This window comes from Apodemus sylvaticus, chromosome 14 (genome assembly GCF_947179515.1).
Source record: "Apodemus sylvaticus chromosome 14, mApoSyl1.1, whole genome shotgun sequence".
Classification (NCBI taxonomy): Eukaryota; Metazoa; Chordata; class Mammalia; order Rodentia; family Muridae; genus Apodemus; species Apodemus sylvaticus.
In genome coordinates this window covers 74,318,083-74,334,170 of record NC_067485.1, presented here as the reverse complement: position 1 = coordinate 74,334,170, position 16,088 = coordinate 74,318,083, and the positions used below count along the sequence as shown (strand labels likewise).

General features: G+C 46.6%; 1 protein-coding gene across 1 annotated transcript in view; it reads left to right on the top strand.

The window, feature by feature from the left end:
* Sfmbt2 (Scm like with four mbt domains 2) overlaps positions 1 to 15,762 on the top strand; it is a 172,180-nt gene extending 156,418 nt beyond the window's left edge. The window contains exons 16-20 of the mRNA XM_052157580.1: positions 1,167 to 1,342; positions 3,565 to 3,728; positions 4,700 to 4,960; positions 6,080 to 6,208; positions 14,825 to 15,762. Of these exons, the coding sequence (XP_052013540.1) occupies positions 1,167 to 1,342; positions 3,565 to 3,728; positions 4,700 to 4,960; positions 6,080 to 6,208; positions 14,825 to 14,965 (871 nt within the window). The 3' untranslated portion in view covers positions 14,966 to 15,762. The remainder of the gene's footprint in view (positions 1 to 1,166; positions 1,343 to 3,564; positions 3,729 to 4,699; positions 4,961 to 6,079; positions 6,209 to 14,824) is intronic.
* The last annotated feature ends 326 nt before the right edge of the window (positions 15,763 to 16,088 follow it).

Here is a 16,088-nt window from a genome sequence, read left to right as displayed (position 1 = left end):
ACCACACCACACCACACCATACCATACTGTAGACTGTGCCATCCTAAGCTTGGCTATGAGGCTCTGTGTAACATGGAGAGAACCTGTCACACAGAAATGTTTAGGTTCAGTGCTATCACCGTGCTCTTTGTGCCCACCAGAGAATAATTCTCCAACATTTTCCCAGTGAGATTATAAGAAAGTATAAAGAGAGAATAGAAGCCACCCACGGAGCACTATGCTATTAGAAAATAGAGATCTCACTTCCGAAGCGCACTTGAGCCGGCCTATTTGTGTTGTTACCATTGAGGTGACAGAATGCCCACCCTGAGGAAAACACGGAAGGAAGCCCTGGCTTGGGCTTGGAGATTCTGAAATTTCGGTCTTGGGCAGAACAGCCTGCTGGGGAGTAAATGGTGGCACAGAGCTGCCCCAGAGGCACGCCCAGTGACTCATCGTCTCCAGCTAGGTCCTGCCCCCAAGGTCTCCAGCTTCTCAGTAACGCAGTCAACTTATGAATCCACTGAGAAAGCACTCTGCTGATCAACAGACACCTCACGATCCAGTCATGAGGCGTCTCTGAGCCCCAAACCCCAAGGTTGGCATCCACACGTCTAACACCTTTAGGGGACGCCTTAGATTCAAACCTTAACAATGCTGTGTGTCTCCAAACCCTGGCCCTCAGGCTGCACGCACCCCAGGAGAGCCACAAATGAGGCCCAATAATAAATCTCATGCTTACTGGAAACTTTGTGATCTTTTTTTAAAAAAGAAATATGTATATATTTTTATATGTATGGGTATTTTGCTTGTGTGTACATCTGTGTACCATATGCCTGCAATGTCCTCTGAGGCCAGAAGAGGGGGTAAGACCCTCTAGAGTGGGAGTTATAGATAGCTGTGAGGCACCTCATCGGTGCTGGGAACCCAGCTTCTGTTCTCTGAAAGTACAGCCCATGCTGAGAGGACACTCCACTGAGACATCTCTCCAGACCATCATGCCATTTTAAAAATGGATTTAAAAAAAAGACAAACCCAAAACAAATAACTTCATGCGCAGTTCTCAAGTGAGAACTTTGTGGCTGACAATATCTGGATCTGTCACGAGGACGAGAGGTTAGACACACCTGCTAGGCTAACAGTCTGAAAATGAACTCGCTGTCGCTACTCTGTCCATTACTGTCCAGATACCGAGGCAAAACCTACAGGGCCGTGGTCAAGATCGTGCGGACAGCAGACCAAGTGTTGAATTTCTGCCGGCGAGTTTGTGCCAAGCTGGAATGCTGTCCAAACTTATTGAGCCCTGTGTTGCTCTCTGAAACCTGCCCAGAGAACTGTTCCTTCCACACCAAAACCAAATACAGTGAGTACAAAGAAGGCAGAGCCACGGGGTGGCCCCAGCACCCCTGGGCTGCACTTGGGTGCTTGCTTGCTTGCTTGGCTGGTCGTTGTCTACTTGTTTGTCTTGTTTTTTGTTTTTAACTCTCTGCAGAGTTCTTCATGTGAGTACCCGGAGAACTCTCTAAGGTTTGCTGTTGCCGGACCGTGTATGTTTTGCCTCCCATAAGAAGGGGATGAGGTGGTTCAATCAAGGGCGGATTGCCACTAGACGGTTCGGGGAGAGGGGAAGTGAGAACGTCAGACGATGAACTGATTCCCAAGCTGTGTGTGCGCGAGATAATCAATGTATCGATCATTACTAACGTTTAATTAATTTCTTGTCCTGGTATAAACCCAGGATTTGTAATGACACTATATTTTGGGGTTTTGTTTGTTTGCTTGCTTTGTTGTGTTTTGTTTTGCTTTGTTTTGTTTTGTTTTGTATTTGAGATGTGGTCTCTTTACTCTGTAACCAAGGCTAGCCTAAAACTCACTGTGTGACCTGGGCTGGCTTCACACTCTCAGAGCTCCTCTAGCTCTCCCCATTGGTGTTGGAATTGCAGATGTGACTGAGTCCTTCAGTGCTGCCCAGTGGCCCTTTCATCCCAAGGGGGAAAGTCTCTGGGAAGTTTTCTTTCTGCACAGACCCCGTCTGCTACTCCTCTGCTTAGATAATTCCCTCAGCACTCTCGGGCACGTCACCAGAGGATTCAGAAGCCGCGTCCCTTCCTTCCCAGCTGCCTTTGCTTTGCCACTGCTGTGCAGGAGTCTGAGTGCGTTCCACTTTGCCAGCCTGTGATGCTTATGACTGCCATCCCCCTCCCCCACACACTGAGGCCTCTGCCTTCCACAGACAGCTTCCCACTGTCCTTCATTTCTTCCACTCCTAGAACTTTTTTTCCTTCCACCCTGCTCTCCTTTACTGCTATAGAAGCTTCGCCCTTAGACATCTGAAGCCCTGAAAACTCTGGTCTATAGCCTCTGAGCTTCCTAGTCTCCATGAAGTCCTCTCTGGTCCTGGAGTCACCAGGACAAGGAAGTTGGCTCTGCCAGCCCAGGTTCCAGCCACAGAGAGCCAAAGGACCCACACAGTGTGGTCAGTGCTCTGAACCACGGCCGTCTGTGCTATATCAGCTGCTTTGCTGGAACCAGGGATGTGAATGTGGCCAAGATGCTATTCATAGCATGGCTCTCGTGGATGAAAACAGACAGACTCTATAAACATGTGTGTGTGCACGCAGGTGCACGCATAGGTGGTGGGGGGACAACTTGGCAAATTAACCTTCCACTCCCAGTCCCTGGCACAGAACCCAGTCTTGCACATGCCAGACAAGTGTTTTGCCACTGAGCCACGGCCATAGGCCTTGTTGTTTTGAGACAAGGCGTCTCAGTTGTTTTGTTGCTGTGGTTGATTAACTACTCTGATAAAAACAACTTATGGGGATGGGGGATTTTTTTTGGCTCACACTTCCAAGTTACAGTCCACCATGGCAAAGAAGTCACAGTGGCAGGGACTTGAGAGGGGTGGTCGTGACACATCCATAATCAGACGTCATAGGATCCAGGGAGTCCGGGGTAGCTGTCAGCTTGCCAGCTTGCCTCCCGCCTCAGTTAATCAGGTCAGGATAACTCCCCACCTGAGCAGCCGCAGGCCCTTCCCAGGGGACTCTGAAGTGTGCCAAGTTGACCGTGAGTCTTAAGCATCACCGACAAAGTCACTTTGTGATTTAGCCTCTCCCTACAGCTTACTCTATCTCCAGATGCTCACACCTCCTTGTTCATTTCTACATCACCTTACGGTGGACCACTGCCAGGGTCAGCAAGGGTCACTGGGTAGCTACTGAAGGTAACTGACTTGACCGAGGACTGTAATTGGCTTGAATGTTGACCTTATAAATAGGTTCTTCTGTAGTCCCTGGACAGAAGGGAGATGGGGTCAGCACTGTGACCTGCAAGTGAACTAAAAGATGATTCTGGATCTCATTTCACCAAATTTCAAAAAGGCTAAGATCCCTCCAAGTGAGTATTGCTGTCACTGGAAATCGAGGTACAGTGGCAGGGGAACAAACAAACAAACAAATCAAAATGGCTATTGGTTAGAATTGGGACTAGTGAGGCCAGTGATCTCCCAGTGGGCTGTACGCCTCTGTGATGAACCATAGGGCATTGGCAGTATTCTCAGCAAAACTGTCTTCCTCCCTGCAGCCTATTATTATGGGAAAAGAAAGCGGGTCATTCAACCACCACTTGGAGATAGCAACACGGACAATGTACCAAAACCAGGCAGGAGAAGGAAACGACGGAAATCAATTTACGTGCAGAAGAGACGGAAATCCTCTGCTGTGGTCATCCCAGTGAGCTCCGCGCAGGTATGCTGTCCTTAAAGGGCTTCCAGCCCTTTAGCCTGGAAGGGTTTCGTTTGTTTTCTAATTTAATTTATTGTTTTTGTGTGCTTGGGAGCAAGACACCGAGGGCGGAAGAGGGCAGGGAGGATGGGAGGGCAGACATGCTTGCTGTGCCGGTCTCCTCCCACTGTGGGATCTCAGGATCAGAGAATCAGGTTGTCTGGTTTATGCAGCACACACTTTTGCTGGTCCTGTTTGGTTGTTTTGGGGGATGCTAGGCAAGCACTCTACCACTGAGCTACAACCTATGCCTGACAGTTTTGAGACATCTCCCTATGTCGCTCAGAGTGGCCGTGAACTTTGTGTGTGCTCCGCGCGGGCGTGAGCTCGTGTGTGTGTGTGTGTGTGTGTGTGTGTGTGTGTGTGTGTGTGTGTGTGTGTGGTGGGTGGGCGGAGGGGATGAGGAGTGGGCTGGGATGGGGAGTGGCAAAGAACAGAGGTTAACCCAGTTGTCATTCCTTGGGAAAGGATCCACCTTGCTTGGATTTTTGTTTTGTCTGCTGTTGGTTTTGAGGTAAGGTCTCTTTTTCCTGGAACTCATCATTTTTGGCTAAGCTGATTGACTAGCAAATCCCAGGGGTCTACCTGGATCCATCCTCCCAATTCCTAGCATTTCCACGTGGCTTCTGGGGAATCAAACGAAGGTTCTCATGCTTGCATAACAAGCATTAAACCCTCTGCCCCTCCCTCTGCCATTCCCCTCCCCCTCTCCCTGTCCCTGTATATACCGTTCAGCTACTGGTTAGGAGATATCTGTATTAGGAGATTTTTTTGGTATCACGGGGCCTCTGTGGACAAACCTTGCCAGGAGCTTCGTTCTGGGAAGGAAGGGAAGTGGCTCAGGGTCTGGCAGTGTGGCTGTCCGTGAGGGTCGCACCATGCTCACTCAAGGCCCTTTCAGACGCCCCCACTAAGCTCATCCCTCTGCCTCTCAGGAGACTGAAGAGGATGACCCAGATGCCGTGGACACTGCAAGTGAGGAAACCAGTCCCGAGGTCCGGGATGACCAGAGAGACACCTCGGCAGCACAGGTGCCCTTCGCCCGGCCGCAGAGGGCTGTGACCCTGAGGAGAAATTCAGAGGCTTTGAAGCAGCCTCCAGTGGAAAGGGCACGGAGGGCCTGCCCAGCGCCAGCTGCTGCTGCTGCTTCGAATAACAGGAACAAGGGTCCACTTGTTCGGATTGAGAAGTCAGAGGTGAGTTCAGAGAACGGAGGGTGCATGGCTCATCTTTAAGAACATGGAGTAGAGTTAAGGCTGTGGCCCAGGGAAACCTCTTTACAATCTCAGAAATGATCAGAGATGCTCTGTCAGGATTCCCAGGTCCAAAGACAAAAGAATGCTTTTACCTTTTGGTAGAGGGCCAGGAAACATCAGACAGGAGTCCCCAGGATTGGAATAATATCTTCACTTCTGGGTGTCTTTAATCCTCCAGAGATTCCGGCCAGGTGGAGGAGAGGGTCCAGTCTCCAGTTCTGGGTCTCCATATTCCATCTCTACGTGCCCCATTTCCGCATCCCTCTTTCCTGTGTGGGGCACCTCTCTCAGATCATAATATTTTAAATCAGCATGCTTGACAGTCTTGTCAGACTGCTGCAGAAGTCTTTGGTGCCTTTACCACAGAAGCCAGTGGCGATGACAGTGATCTGTCTTGCATGCATCCAGCTGTTCACCTTACTATCTGTTCACATTTTAATCAGAGATGCTTTGCCAGAAACTAGGTCCTATGATTTTACAACTAGGGATTCAAGATTGATAGCCATTAGGTCATGGGGAGGGCAGGGACGTGGTCACAGGTCTGCGTAGAGGCCAGGATCTGGCTCAGATGCAGTAGGAACCATCCACTCTTTTATTTCTTCTTCTTCTTTATTTTTTATAAAAAAATATTTTTGAGGCAGGCAGTTTCATGCCTGGAGCTTGCTTAGTAGTGAGTTAGTCTCTCTGGGCAGCAATTCCCAGAATCCTCCTGCCTCCACTTCCCCAACCCCAACACTTTTTTTTCTGAATGATCTGGTGATCAAACTCAGGCCCTTAGACTTGGATGGCAAGCATTTTGCCAACTGAGTTAAGTCCCCAGCCCTGCTGTACCTTCCGTTGTTACTGTTTCTGAGCTTTTGAAGATACCCAGGTCATTGCAGGCATAGAAGTCACCAGGGGCAGGTTGCTAAGACACTCCGTAGAGACCAGATTCTCTCTGGGTGCCCAGTGAAAGACCAAGAGAGCTAGGAGTTGTGGTCCAGCAGTATAGAGGCACAGAGGTTATTAAGATGATGCCCTGCAGTGTGCAGTGACAGTGCCCTGCCCCCTTCCCTGCAGGATTCAAGCCAAGCGGATGAGGAGAGATTGATTCTTGAGAGCAATCCGCTGGAGTGGTCAGTCACGGATGTGGTGCGATTTATCAAGCTGACCGACTGCGCACCTTTGGCCAGGATCTTTCAGGAGCAGGTACTCCAGGTCTTGTCTCTGTGTGTTTGTATGTCCGTGTGTAAGTATAGGTATCTTGGTCTGTGTGTGCAGTTATGTATGTTCATGTGTGCAGTTACATGCACGCCTGTGTGCACATAGGTATACGTGTGCACTTGAGGCCCAGAGGATGCCGTAGGGTAGCCTCCCTCAGGCGATATCACCTTTATGAGACAGGTTCCATAAAGCCAGACAGCCCTCTGTCTTGGAACTCACTTAGTAGGCTAGGCTGACTAACGTACTGCTGCCTCCCGAGTGCAGGGATTCTGAGCATGTACCAGAACATTCAGCTCTTCAAAGTCAGTGCTAAGGACCAAGTCCTTATAAGGCAGTCGCTGACTGAACTGTCTTCCCAGCCCTGAGACTCTGAAAGGAATTTCCTATCTTACCGGGCTTCTTTCTGATAACCACGGAGGGATAAAGTCTCACATGCCCTTCGGCCGCATACCACAGTTGATCTCTGTGAGCAGGTCCATTCACGATGCTGAGCGGGTACGGTGCCCCTGGCATGAGGGTTTTCTCACAGAGAGGTCCCTGTCACTGCGTCTAGCCTCTGTCCTTAGTCATAGCTGTAGCCCACCCCATGGTACCAGTTTCTGTTGTGCTGTTGCTGTGATAATACTCTCAACCTGGAGAGGACAGAATTGACTTCCTCTCAACAGCCCATAGTCTTGGACGAAGGGTTGTCGGGAAAGGAGCTCAAGATAGAAACCGGGAAGCAGGAACTCAAAGCAGAGCTTGATGGAGCTTACCCGAGCCTGACTCAGCCAACATCCTTATACTGGGGTGAAGGATCACTAACCAGCAAAACCTCACAGAGTTAATATTTGTCTTTTAAGACCTAATAATTTTCTAAATACTATTTTCTATATAGTTGATTGAAGATGTATCTATCTAGTCTGTTTTTACATTTAATAAACCAATAATTTGAGAAGATAAGGCAGAGAAAAAAAGGTCTGATTTCCCATTGATATAGAGAATTTTCTTTTGGTCCAAGTCAATGCAGTAAAATATTGTAAAAGGTAAATTGAAGGGCATCCCAGGCCTCTACCTCCTGCTCCTGTGAGTGTAGATCTTGGTGACCAAGCTTGCTACCCTGATAGCCACAAGGTGAAGTGATTAATCTCATTAGCTCTGGAAACTTCTGCAGACTCCAGAGGATGTCATCTGGAAGGCAGGATCAGGAGCCAGACAGGAGGGGCGGGCTCTTAGATTTCTGCCGTTCTCTGCTCTTCCTCTCTGGGTACAGACAGAGAGGCAGACAGGGAGACGTGCTTTCTGACCCAAAGAACGAGGGCAATGATCTGTCTTTTCATTTCAGCACACAGACAAGACAGGAAATGGTGAACAGTAGCTTAGCTGATACACGGCTTACTGATAAGATTTCATCTCCATCTTAGAAACAAACACAAAGAAATAGTTAGGAAATCATGTACAGTACTGTCTCAGGCAGTGTTTTCCCAGACTTAGACATAGTGATACTAAAACAAAGAAACAAAAAACCAATCAGAAACCTATCATATTCAAGTATAGGATAAATTCTGTCTATATAGGTTTAAATACACCATATATTTGTTGGTCCATATATACATTCAACATATATTGATCTAATACCTGGTGTACATACCTTGTAATGTCCAAAGCATGACAATGAGATGTGTCATTCTATATAAATCTTAAGTTTTATTTTGGTTTGTTCCATTTCACTTTAGAAAAACATTTTTCTGCTCTGAGCCAGAATAAAGGATAGTTTGTTTTCTGTTTTGTTTTGTTTTGTTTTATTTTGTTTTGTTTGTTGGTTGGTTTTGTGACTTCTAGACTCTTAAGTCAGGTGGGAGCTCAAGAAGGTCTGTAGCACAAATGGTTCCCAGGTTCCTGTGCTGATACTGTGTTCAAAACTGTGCGAATTCTCAGTGGTGTGCTGCCTTGTGGGACAGGTAGCCAAAACACTACTTTTAAATTCCTCCTTTTCCTCTCTGCTAAGCCCAGTTTCCAACAATACCTGATATTGTTTCAAGGACATGAAGTCGCCGTCACATTCTACTGTAGATTCAGAGTGGCCAGCAGCTTCCTCCCCTGCCCCTCCCCTTACATCAGCTAAAAGCTTTGTCGTTGATTTAGACGTTAGGTGGACTTTCCGTGGATGTGTCTTGTTCCCAATTAATTTTTCATTTCACATTAGGGATTTTCAACTCTTACAATAATAATAAAAAAAAATGTTACCTGCTGGTCTGTCTAAAGCGTGTGGACACTTGAGCCCTCTCTGGTCCATTAGACTTTTAATGACTTATTTTTACTAACTTTTTTCTATCATCATTTTGTCCAAATGGCAGTGCTCTGATTGGTTGGAGCCTCCAGAAGGTGTTTTCTGAGATGTCGGATGAACCAGGTGCCTTCCGATTATTACAGGAGATCACAGTTTACAGACTGTTCATAGCTGTGTGCGGTCATGCCTAGGGACCCTAGGGACGTTAGGAATTCCAAGATGGGCCCGACCGCTGGAGCAATTGCAGACGCTACATGATCCCCATTGCCAGCATGCGTACCTTTTATTTCCAAAATGTTGGGGCAGCTTCTTAGTGAAATCTACCCTCTGTAGTTCCCTGCTGCAAATCTGAACCTTACACAGTGAGAGTCCACACACCTGTCATGTGGTCTTAAACACATGATCCTGCATAGCAGAGTCTGTGTGCCCACCCATTGCCAGTCAGTCTGCTCAGAGAAGCAGGCTGCCTGAACAGGCCACTTATATAATGAGAACGTGAAAGGATCATTGGCAGCTTTAGTTCATTTTGAGGGTCTTCCTCTTCTTCCTTTCCCTTGACTCACACATATTTCCATTTTCGTCCTTCTTGCAAGGACAGGAACTGTAGTTTAATTTCTTTCAGTCCACGGTTGTTTGGGTCTGCTATGTCTGAGCTCCCGTGGCAGGGTGTTTGTGGAGCGCCATGGCGAAGCATGGACTGCATGCTTACCGATGGCCAGAAAGCACACGAAGATGGGGAGGTGCCTGGAACAAGGTTCCAAGGCACACCCTTTCTATTTCCTACCCCACTGTGAATTTCAATAAGCCTTGAATGAATCTATAGCTGGAGTGAGGCTAATGTAAGGGCTAGCCTAGGGTTAGTCTTTGCACAAGAGTAACAGCCACACAGTCCAAACCTAGCTGCATTTAGCAGGCAGCGTGCGAATTGGAGGCCCTGTTGTATTCTGAGTAGCATGGTCTTGTCAAAACCATGACACCCAGGAATCATATGGTCTGACGTGTAGGAACGGGAGATGAACTGGGAGCAGGCAGAAGCAGTGATTGTGGGCCCTCACGAGGCTCAAATATGGAAAGACTTCATTTAAGTACATTCCATCTATAGATATCAGGAGAATATTTGGGTGAATTTCTCCCAGATAAAGAGGAGGGTGAAGGATCTGTAGTTAATCAGATTGTTTGGCCTTAGCCTTTTCCCTTGGCACATCTTGTACAGAGGCTTTCAAAGTCAGCCTGGTCCCAGACATTCAAAGCCCACCACCTCTGTGGCACACAGGCAGTCCAGCTCCTAGAGGGTTTCAAAGTCGGGCTGATCTCTTGAAATTCACCAGACAGTATGCTTGCTTTCGAACCTAAGACCTCAAAGCCGAAGCCCCCTTTAAACTCGGGACTTCTGTTCACTCCTGCTGAGGGATCAGGAGAGGGGCACTGATCATTCGAACTTGTTCCTCTTCTTGGGAGAAATCTAGGGGCAGGGTGCTTGGCCAGGTGCTGGGGCCAGGACGAAAGGGACACCTGCTCTGCAAAGCTTGGAGAATGCCATTTCAAGGTCCTTGACATCATTTTTAAATGGTCTCCTCCAGTCTGCATGGTGTCTGTCAGGTCTGCTGTTCTCCTTAATGCTGTGACCCCAGGGCAGCCTTTACCACTGTGTTGTTCATCAGGCTGTGGAATCCTGTCCGGGTTCAGAGAGGAGGTCAAGAGCTTAGTATGTCTTTGAACTTTGGACTGACTGTCTAGAATCTTCTATGTAAGGTCATTGTAGAATCAGTTTCTGAATTGTTTCGTTGCCTAATGACTTTTATTTACTTAATTTGTGATTTTTATTTTATTTCACTTTTTATTTTATTCTATTATTTCTTTTTATTCTATTATCTCACTCTATACAACTACAACTTTGGTTTTTGGTTAATTTTATCTATTATGTGATTGGCCTCACCATCTGTTCCTTCCCCGTCCGGAGATGTCAGGCATGCATCTCTGATGCGTTCACATGGATGCTGTGAGTCTGAATTCCGGTCCTCATGTGCGTGTAGCACGCACTTCATCAGCGATCTGTCCCCACACCAAGTTCTCTTTTAAGACACTCACAGCCAGTGGCTGGAATGGGTGGGGCACACACAGTTTGAAGAATGTACACGTAGGTGACAAGTATTTAGCCTTTTACCCTTTATCTCCCTCACTGCTTGCTGAAAGAATTCTACATACACAAACACAACTCAGGTTTGTTAGTTCTACCCATGTACTTTAGTAGATTAAAAAGATTTTAAAAGCAAAACAAGATTAGTGGAGTGTATCAGGCAGAAAGAATCTGCTTGTCATTTCTGCCTCTTTCTTTCAAGCCTCTATGTAATGGTCTAATTTCCTTTTTTTTTAAATTTGATATATTTTTTATTTACATTTCAAATGATTTCCCCCCTTCTGGCCCCCCACTCCCCGAAAGTCACATAAGCCCCCTTCCCTCCCCCTGTTCTCCCACCCACCCCTTCCCACTTCCCTGCTCTGGTTTTGCCTTATATTGCTACACTGAGTCTTTATGGTCTAATTTCTATAGTTAATTGCTAACTTAATATGTCAAGGACATCCGTCTGCTTTGGTCTTGAGGGCCTCTAAATCCAATCTGTTCTATGATTCATCTTTCCTTTTCATTAATTTTGTTACTAGACACTTCCATGCTTGTATATAATATACTGTGACTTCCCTCCCTCTTCCCCACTCACTCCATCTCCTCTCTCCGTCCTCTCTCCATCAACTCCTCACCCTATTTATCAGTCCCTTTCCCCAAATCAGGAATTTGGGGTTTGTAAACCATGTCCAGGGCCATCTATGGATGGCTTGGAACTATTCCCTGGAGGCTGGTCCTGTCATCAGAGGGAACATAACTAAAGGCAGTGGTTTTCCTTCTACCGACTGTCTGTCGGTTGGCTGTCCTTGCACCGTGCCCGACAGTGGAGGGGACAGTGCTGATGCCGTCCTGGGGCGGGTATCCACGGCTACTATGAGTTTAAGGTGGCAATGACTGTGCCTTGCCTTGGAGATACTAACCAAAGGGATAGTTTGGTTTGTCTGGGACTGAGCACTCACCTATGCGAGCTCTCAGCATCTTGAATAGCTACAAGTCTCTGCGGTACACTGCTGTTCTGCTGAAAAGAGAAGCTTCTCCTGTTGAAGCTGGGGGTAGCACCCATCTCTGGGAAGCTGGGGGTAGCACCCGTCTCTGGGAAGCTGGGGGTAGCACCCGTCTCTGGGAAGCTGGGGACTAGCATCGTCTGTGGGCAGCTGGGGGTAGCATCTGTCTATAGAAACCTGGGGGTAGCACCCATCTATGGGAAGCTGGGGGTAGCTCTGTCTAAGTGTAGAAATACATAGAAAAAGCAGCACATCAGCACAACAGTATGTCAGTTTAACCAAACAACAGGATTCAGCCCACAGTTCCCCACACACATGACTCAGTACTTATATTCTATTCAAATCCTACATACTAGGAACTCCATTGTGTACCATCATTGCCTTAACTGTTTTCCTGATTGATCAATACCTCACTGATTCCCCTTCATATTCTTACCCTTCAGCATGTCAGCTGTTTGGGGCAAACAGTCATATACCTTCATCAGGCCTACTTAGGGGAGTGCAATACATCATAGGGGGTAAGAACTTGTGGAGATGATATTCTTCCCAAGTCTAGAGAGGACTGCTAACAGGAGGCGTTGAGTGGAAAGGGGAGGGGTAAAAATGCTTTACATACAGACTCATGTATAAAATTCTCCAAAAATTTAATACAAGGAGAGGATGCTGTAGCTATAGATGTCTTTATAGCCAATTGTGTAAAATAAGTCCTCATTCTCCTGGACTCATCTGTCCCAGATGTTTGCCTAGCCAGTGTCCCAGATGCTTGCATAGCCAGTGTCCCAGATGTTTACATAGCTAGTGTCCCAGATGTTTGCATAGCCAGTGTCCCAGATGTTTGCATAGTCAACTGCAGTAGTTTTAAGCGTTTCCCACCTTTAGGTCTTGCGTCTAATTTTTTAATTAATTTTTCTAAGCAAAAGAGCAGAGTGAAGGGTTTTTTTAGTTATTCATAGTGGTTAGAATTGAGGAATTAGCCTGCAACTTGGGCTTCATTCAGCTGTTTGTTCCTGTTCTTAGTCCCAGGGATGAAAACTTAGCTTCTGTATGCAATTCAGGTAAGCAGGCTCTGGAGCAAGAGCCTCGAAGGTATGTTCTCTCTCTGCTTCTGTTCCAGGTTGCCCAGCTTGAAAGTCAGACCAGGAAGTGTATACTTTCCTCCCCCTTCAGACCACAGCTTTTAGAACAGGCTTTAAACTTGGGGTTGATTTTGAGACAGAGTACACAGACAAAATTAGGAGATGCCCAGACCAAAGGAAAAGGGTGATGTCACTGGCAGTTACAAGGTTACAGTTTAAAGCAAATCTGCAAAGTAGTGGAGCAGTTCTTATTATTTAATCTTGAGGACCAACTTTATTATTTCATACGTGTGTTGAACATCTATCCATTCATAGAATGTTTGTGTGCTGAACATTGCATGCAGGTCAATCAAGTACTGCTGGATGGTCTCTGTCCTGGTGATACCCTGTGAGTGGGCTGAGGATTTGATCGTTGTGACCACCATGGTATTGCCTACATGGGTAGAAGGTTGCTTGTCCAGTACATTTATTTTAAGAGGCAAATGGTTGACGTTCAAGAAATAGATTTTTGGAATGAGCCACATTCTGGTAGAGCAGAAATTGGTATGATTTTTGGGGGTGTTTTAAGGCACTCAGTAGGGCCACACTGGCTATTAGGAAGGAGTTGGTGGTCTTAAAACCTCAAAAACTTTACATTTATGCTTAGCAGATATTCCACCAACTCTTTCCTAAAGACTTAAATGCGGGGTAGGTTTCTCAAGTCTTGGGTGATCTGGACCTATTGTCTACAGGAAAGGTATTTGGTTTTTGTTGTTGTTAATGGTGTTGCTGTTTGAAGTGTTGAAGGTAGAGTCAGGGAAACACATCAGTATCAACATCTCTCACATTGTCGCTACCTTCTTCAAGATCAGTGAGCGCCCCTGTTGGCTTCATGACCATGATCTGTACCTTAGCACTTCCCGTTTCTCCAGCCACTGCCATCCTTCTAAACAGCAGCCTCCGAAGGGTAGAGTGACATGCTGGACCAGTACAGGAAAAGGTGAGGTCCATTTGCAGTGTGGAAACACACCGGAAATTTCATTCGTTCTCTTTATGGCTGCATAGAAGACTGATCAACTCATTTTTTGAGGTTTGATGAAGTCTTTATTGAGACATGGCTTATTCCATTAGCATGCCCAACATTCTTTTATAATTTAAAAGTAATAAACAGCATTCACAGTGATATTTAAAGTGAGTGTGAGTGTCTACTTCCTGTTATTGTACTTACCAGGTAATACTGTGGACACGGGTCTGATAGGGTAATGGCAGTCCAGCAAGACTTGGCACTTTTCTTGACACTTGGCACTCAACAACTACACTCTTTACATACTTAGGTATTTGTGTTATTATAGTTTTAGAAAATAAATGATTTCCTTCTATATGATAGGAAGCTCTCTATAAACTATGTTGGTGGGTGATTTCTACAATGCACACCTAGGCAATGGTGAATGGCTGTTGAGTCCTTGCAGTTCCTGAGAGTGTGGAAGAAAATTTTGCGTGGCTGAAATTCTGCTAGGCTAAGTCACCACTGACTCTTAGCACCACTTCGAGCCTCTGATCTCTTTTATTCTCAGTTATTCCCACTGGATTAGAAAGCCTGCCCTGGCAAATAGCAAGAGTAGATTACAGTTAAGCTCAGCCACACAATCAAAAGGAACAAACCAGCCTGCTGTAAGAAGCGAGCTGGCAGAGACAGGCATACATAGAATACTCAGGGCTTTGGAGTGCATTTTGTGCTCTTCTTCCTATGGTAGATTTAACAGTCACTTGATGGGTATCTTCATAAGATGTGCTTTTGTATAGATATAGCAAGGTGGAGTGCAACAGGTATCATCATAAGATGGCACCTGTTGTATAGATATAGCAAGGTGGAGTGGAACACGGAGAAACCAGTCCTGAACCCAAGTGCGATTCACTCTGAGGATTGTGTGTATGCACGGGTATGAGTGTGTTTTCATGATGGGCATTTGCTTTGAATTGGAAGAGTCCTTGGGCAGCTTTTGGAGATCCAATCTGGTGATGATGTGTTCCTTTAAGAAGGTTTCCTTAAATTGTTAATTTTTTTTTTTTTTACCATTAGGTCTTGCTGTAGAGTTCTGGCCAGCCAGAACTTCGTTACTTCGTCTCTAACACGGCTCTCTCTTCTGGCAGGACATCGACGGCCAGGCGCTCCTCCTGCTGACTCTCCCCACTGTGCAGGAGTGCATGGAGCTGAAGCTGGGACCTGCTATCAAGTTATGCCATCAGATCGAGAGAGTGAAGGTGGCTTTCTATGCCCAGTATGCCAACTAACTCGCCTTTCTTGGCAGGTGTCGCCTGATGCTGAGGATGCTGTGTTTGTTGTAAAGGTTCCAGGACCGAGACCTTGATTTCCTGGGCTTCGTGAAATGGCACGATCATTGGTGATCTACAAAAAGCCAGAAGCCCAGGGCCTCCTTTTTGCACCAGCCTATTTGATAGTCCTCTATTTTTAAAGCACACGGATGGAGCGCCAGCAGATTTGAGAGTATTGTGAAAGTTCTGAGACAGACCTTCCCTGCCTTAGAACTTCCCAGTTCCCCCTTTTAATTCCACTCAAACAAAGCAGGCAGTTTTCTGGAAGCCAGGTTTCCTTACACCGAGGTCCAGGTTCTTGGGAAACTAAGATGAATTGAGTGTGCCCGAGCAGAATACCCGCCCATCTTGCTGCCACTTTTGCCTGGCTCACACTCACGCTCTTGTACAGTTCTGTCTGCCACACACACTCTCGATATCGTGGTTTAGAGCCACCTCCCATCCCCTTTGATCTCCCTTAGCTCCATTCTCCCACACAACTCTGGGCTCTGTTTAGCTCCGTCCTCTGTCAGAGGTGCCTTTTTCACAAGTACGGCGCTTACCGCGAGACTGCTACCGCGTAAGCGAAGCCTAGAACATTTGCAGTAGCGAACCCTCTCTGTAGTCTCCTGCAGAACCATAGCTTCTTTGGTGTTCTAAGATCACTGTGACCAGTCAGGAGGAGGCTGCTTTAGGGAAGCATCAAATTCTGTATTGAAGAAAAGCTTTCAGTGGGGCATGTATAGAAAAAGATTTTGTGGGAAGTGTTTTTTTTTTTTTTTGTGAACTAGCTGTATCCGCTTAGAATGCTAACACAGATGGTCACTGCAAGCAAATCCTTCTGAGCCTCTCTCCTACTAGTGCCTGGCTTGCCAGGAAAGCCATCATAAGGGACCAGTATTCCACAGCATAAGATAGCAGAGCAAATACTAGATCTGGATCCAGTTGGTTTCCATCTATTGGCTAATGGATGGCCAACTTCATGTCCTTGGGTAACTCGCCATCCCCCTGGATCCAAGTTCCCACTGAAAGGTAGGGTATTTAGTAGTGAGGCATTGAGTATACCTTCTCCCTGCTCCTGATGCAGAGGAGCCTGGGTAGA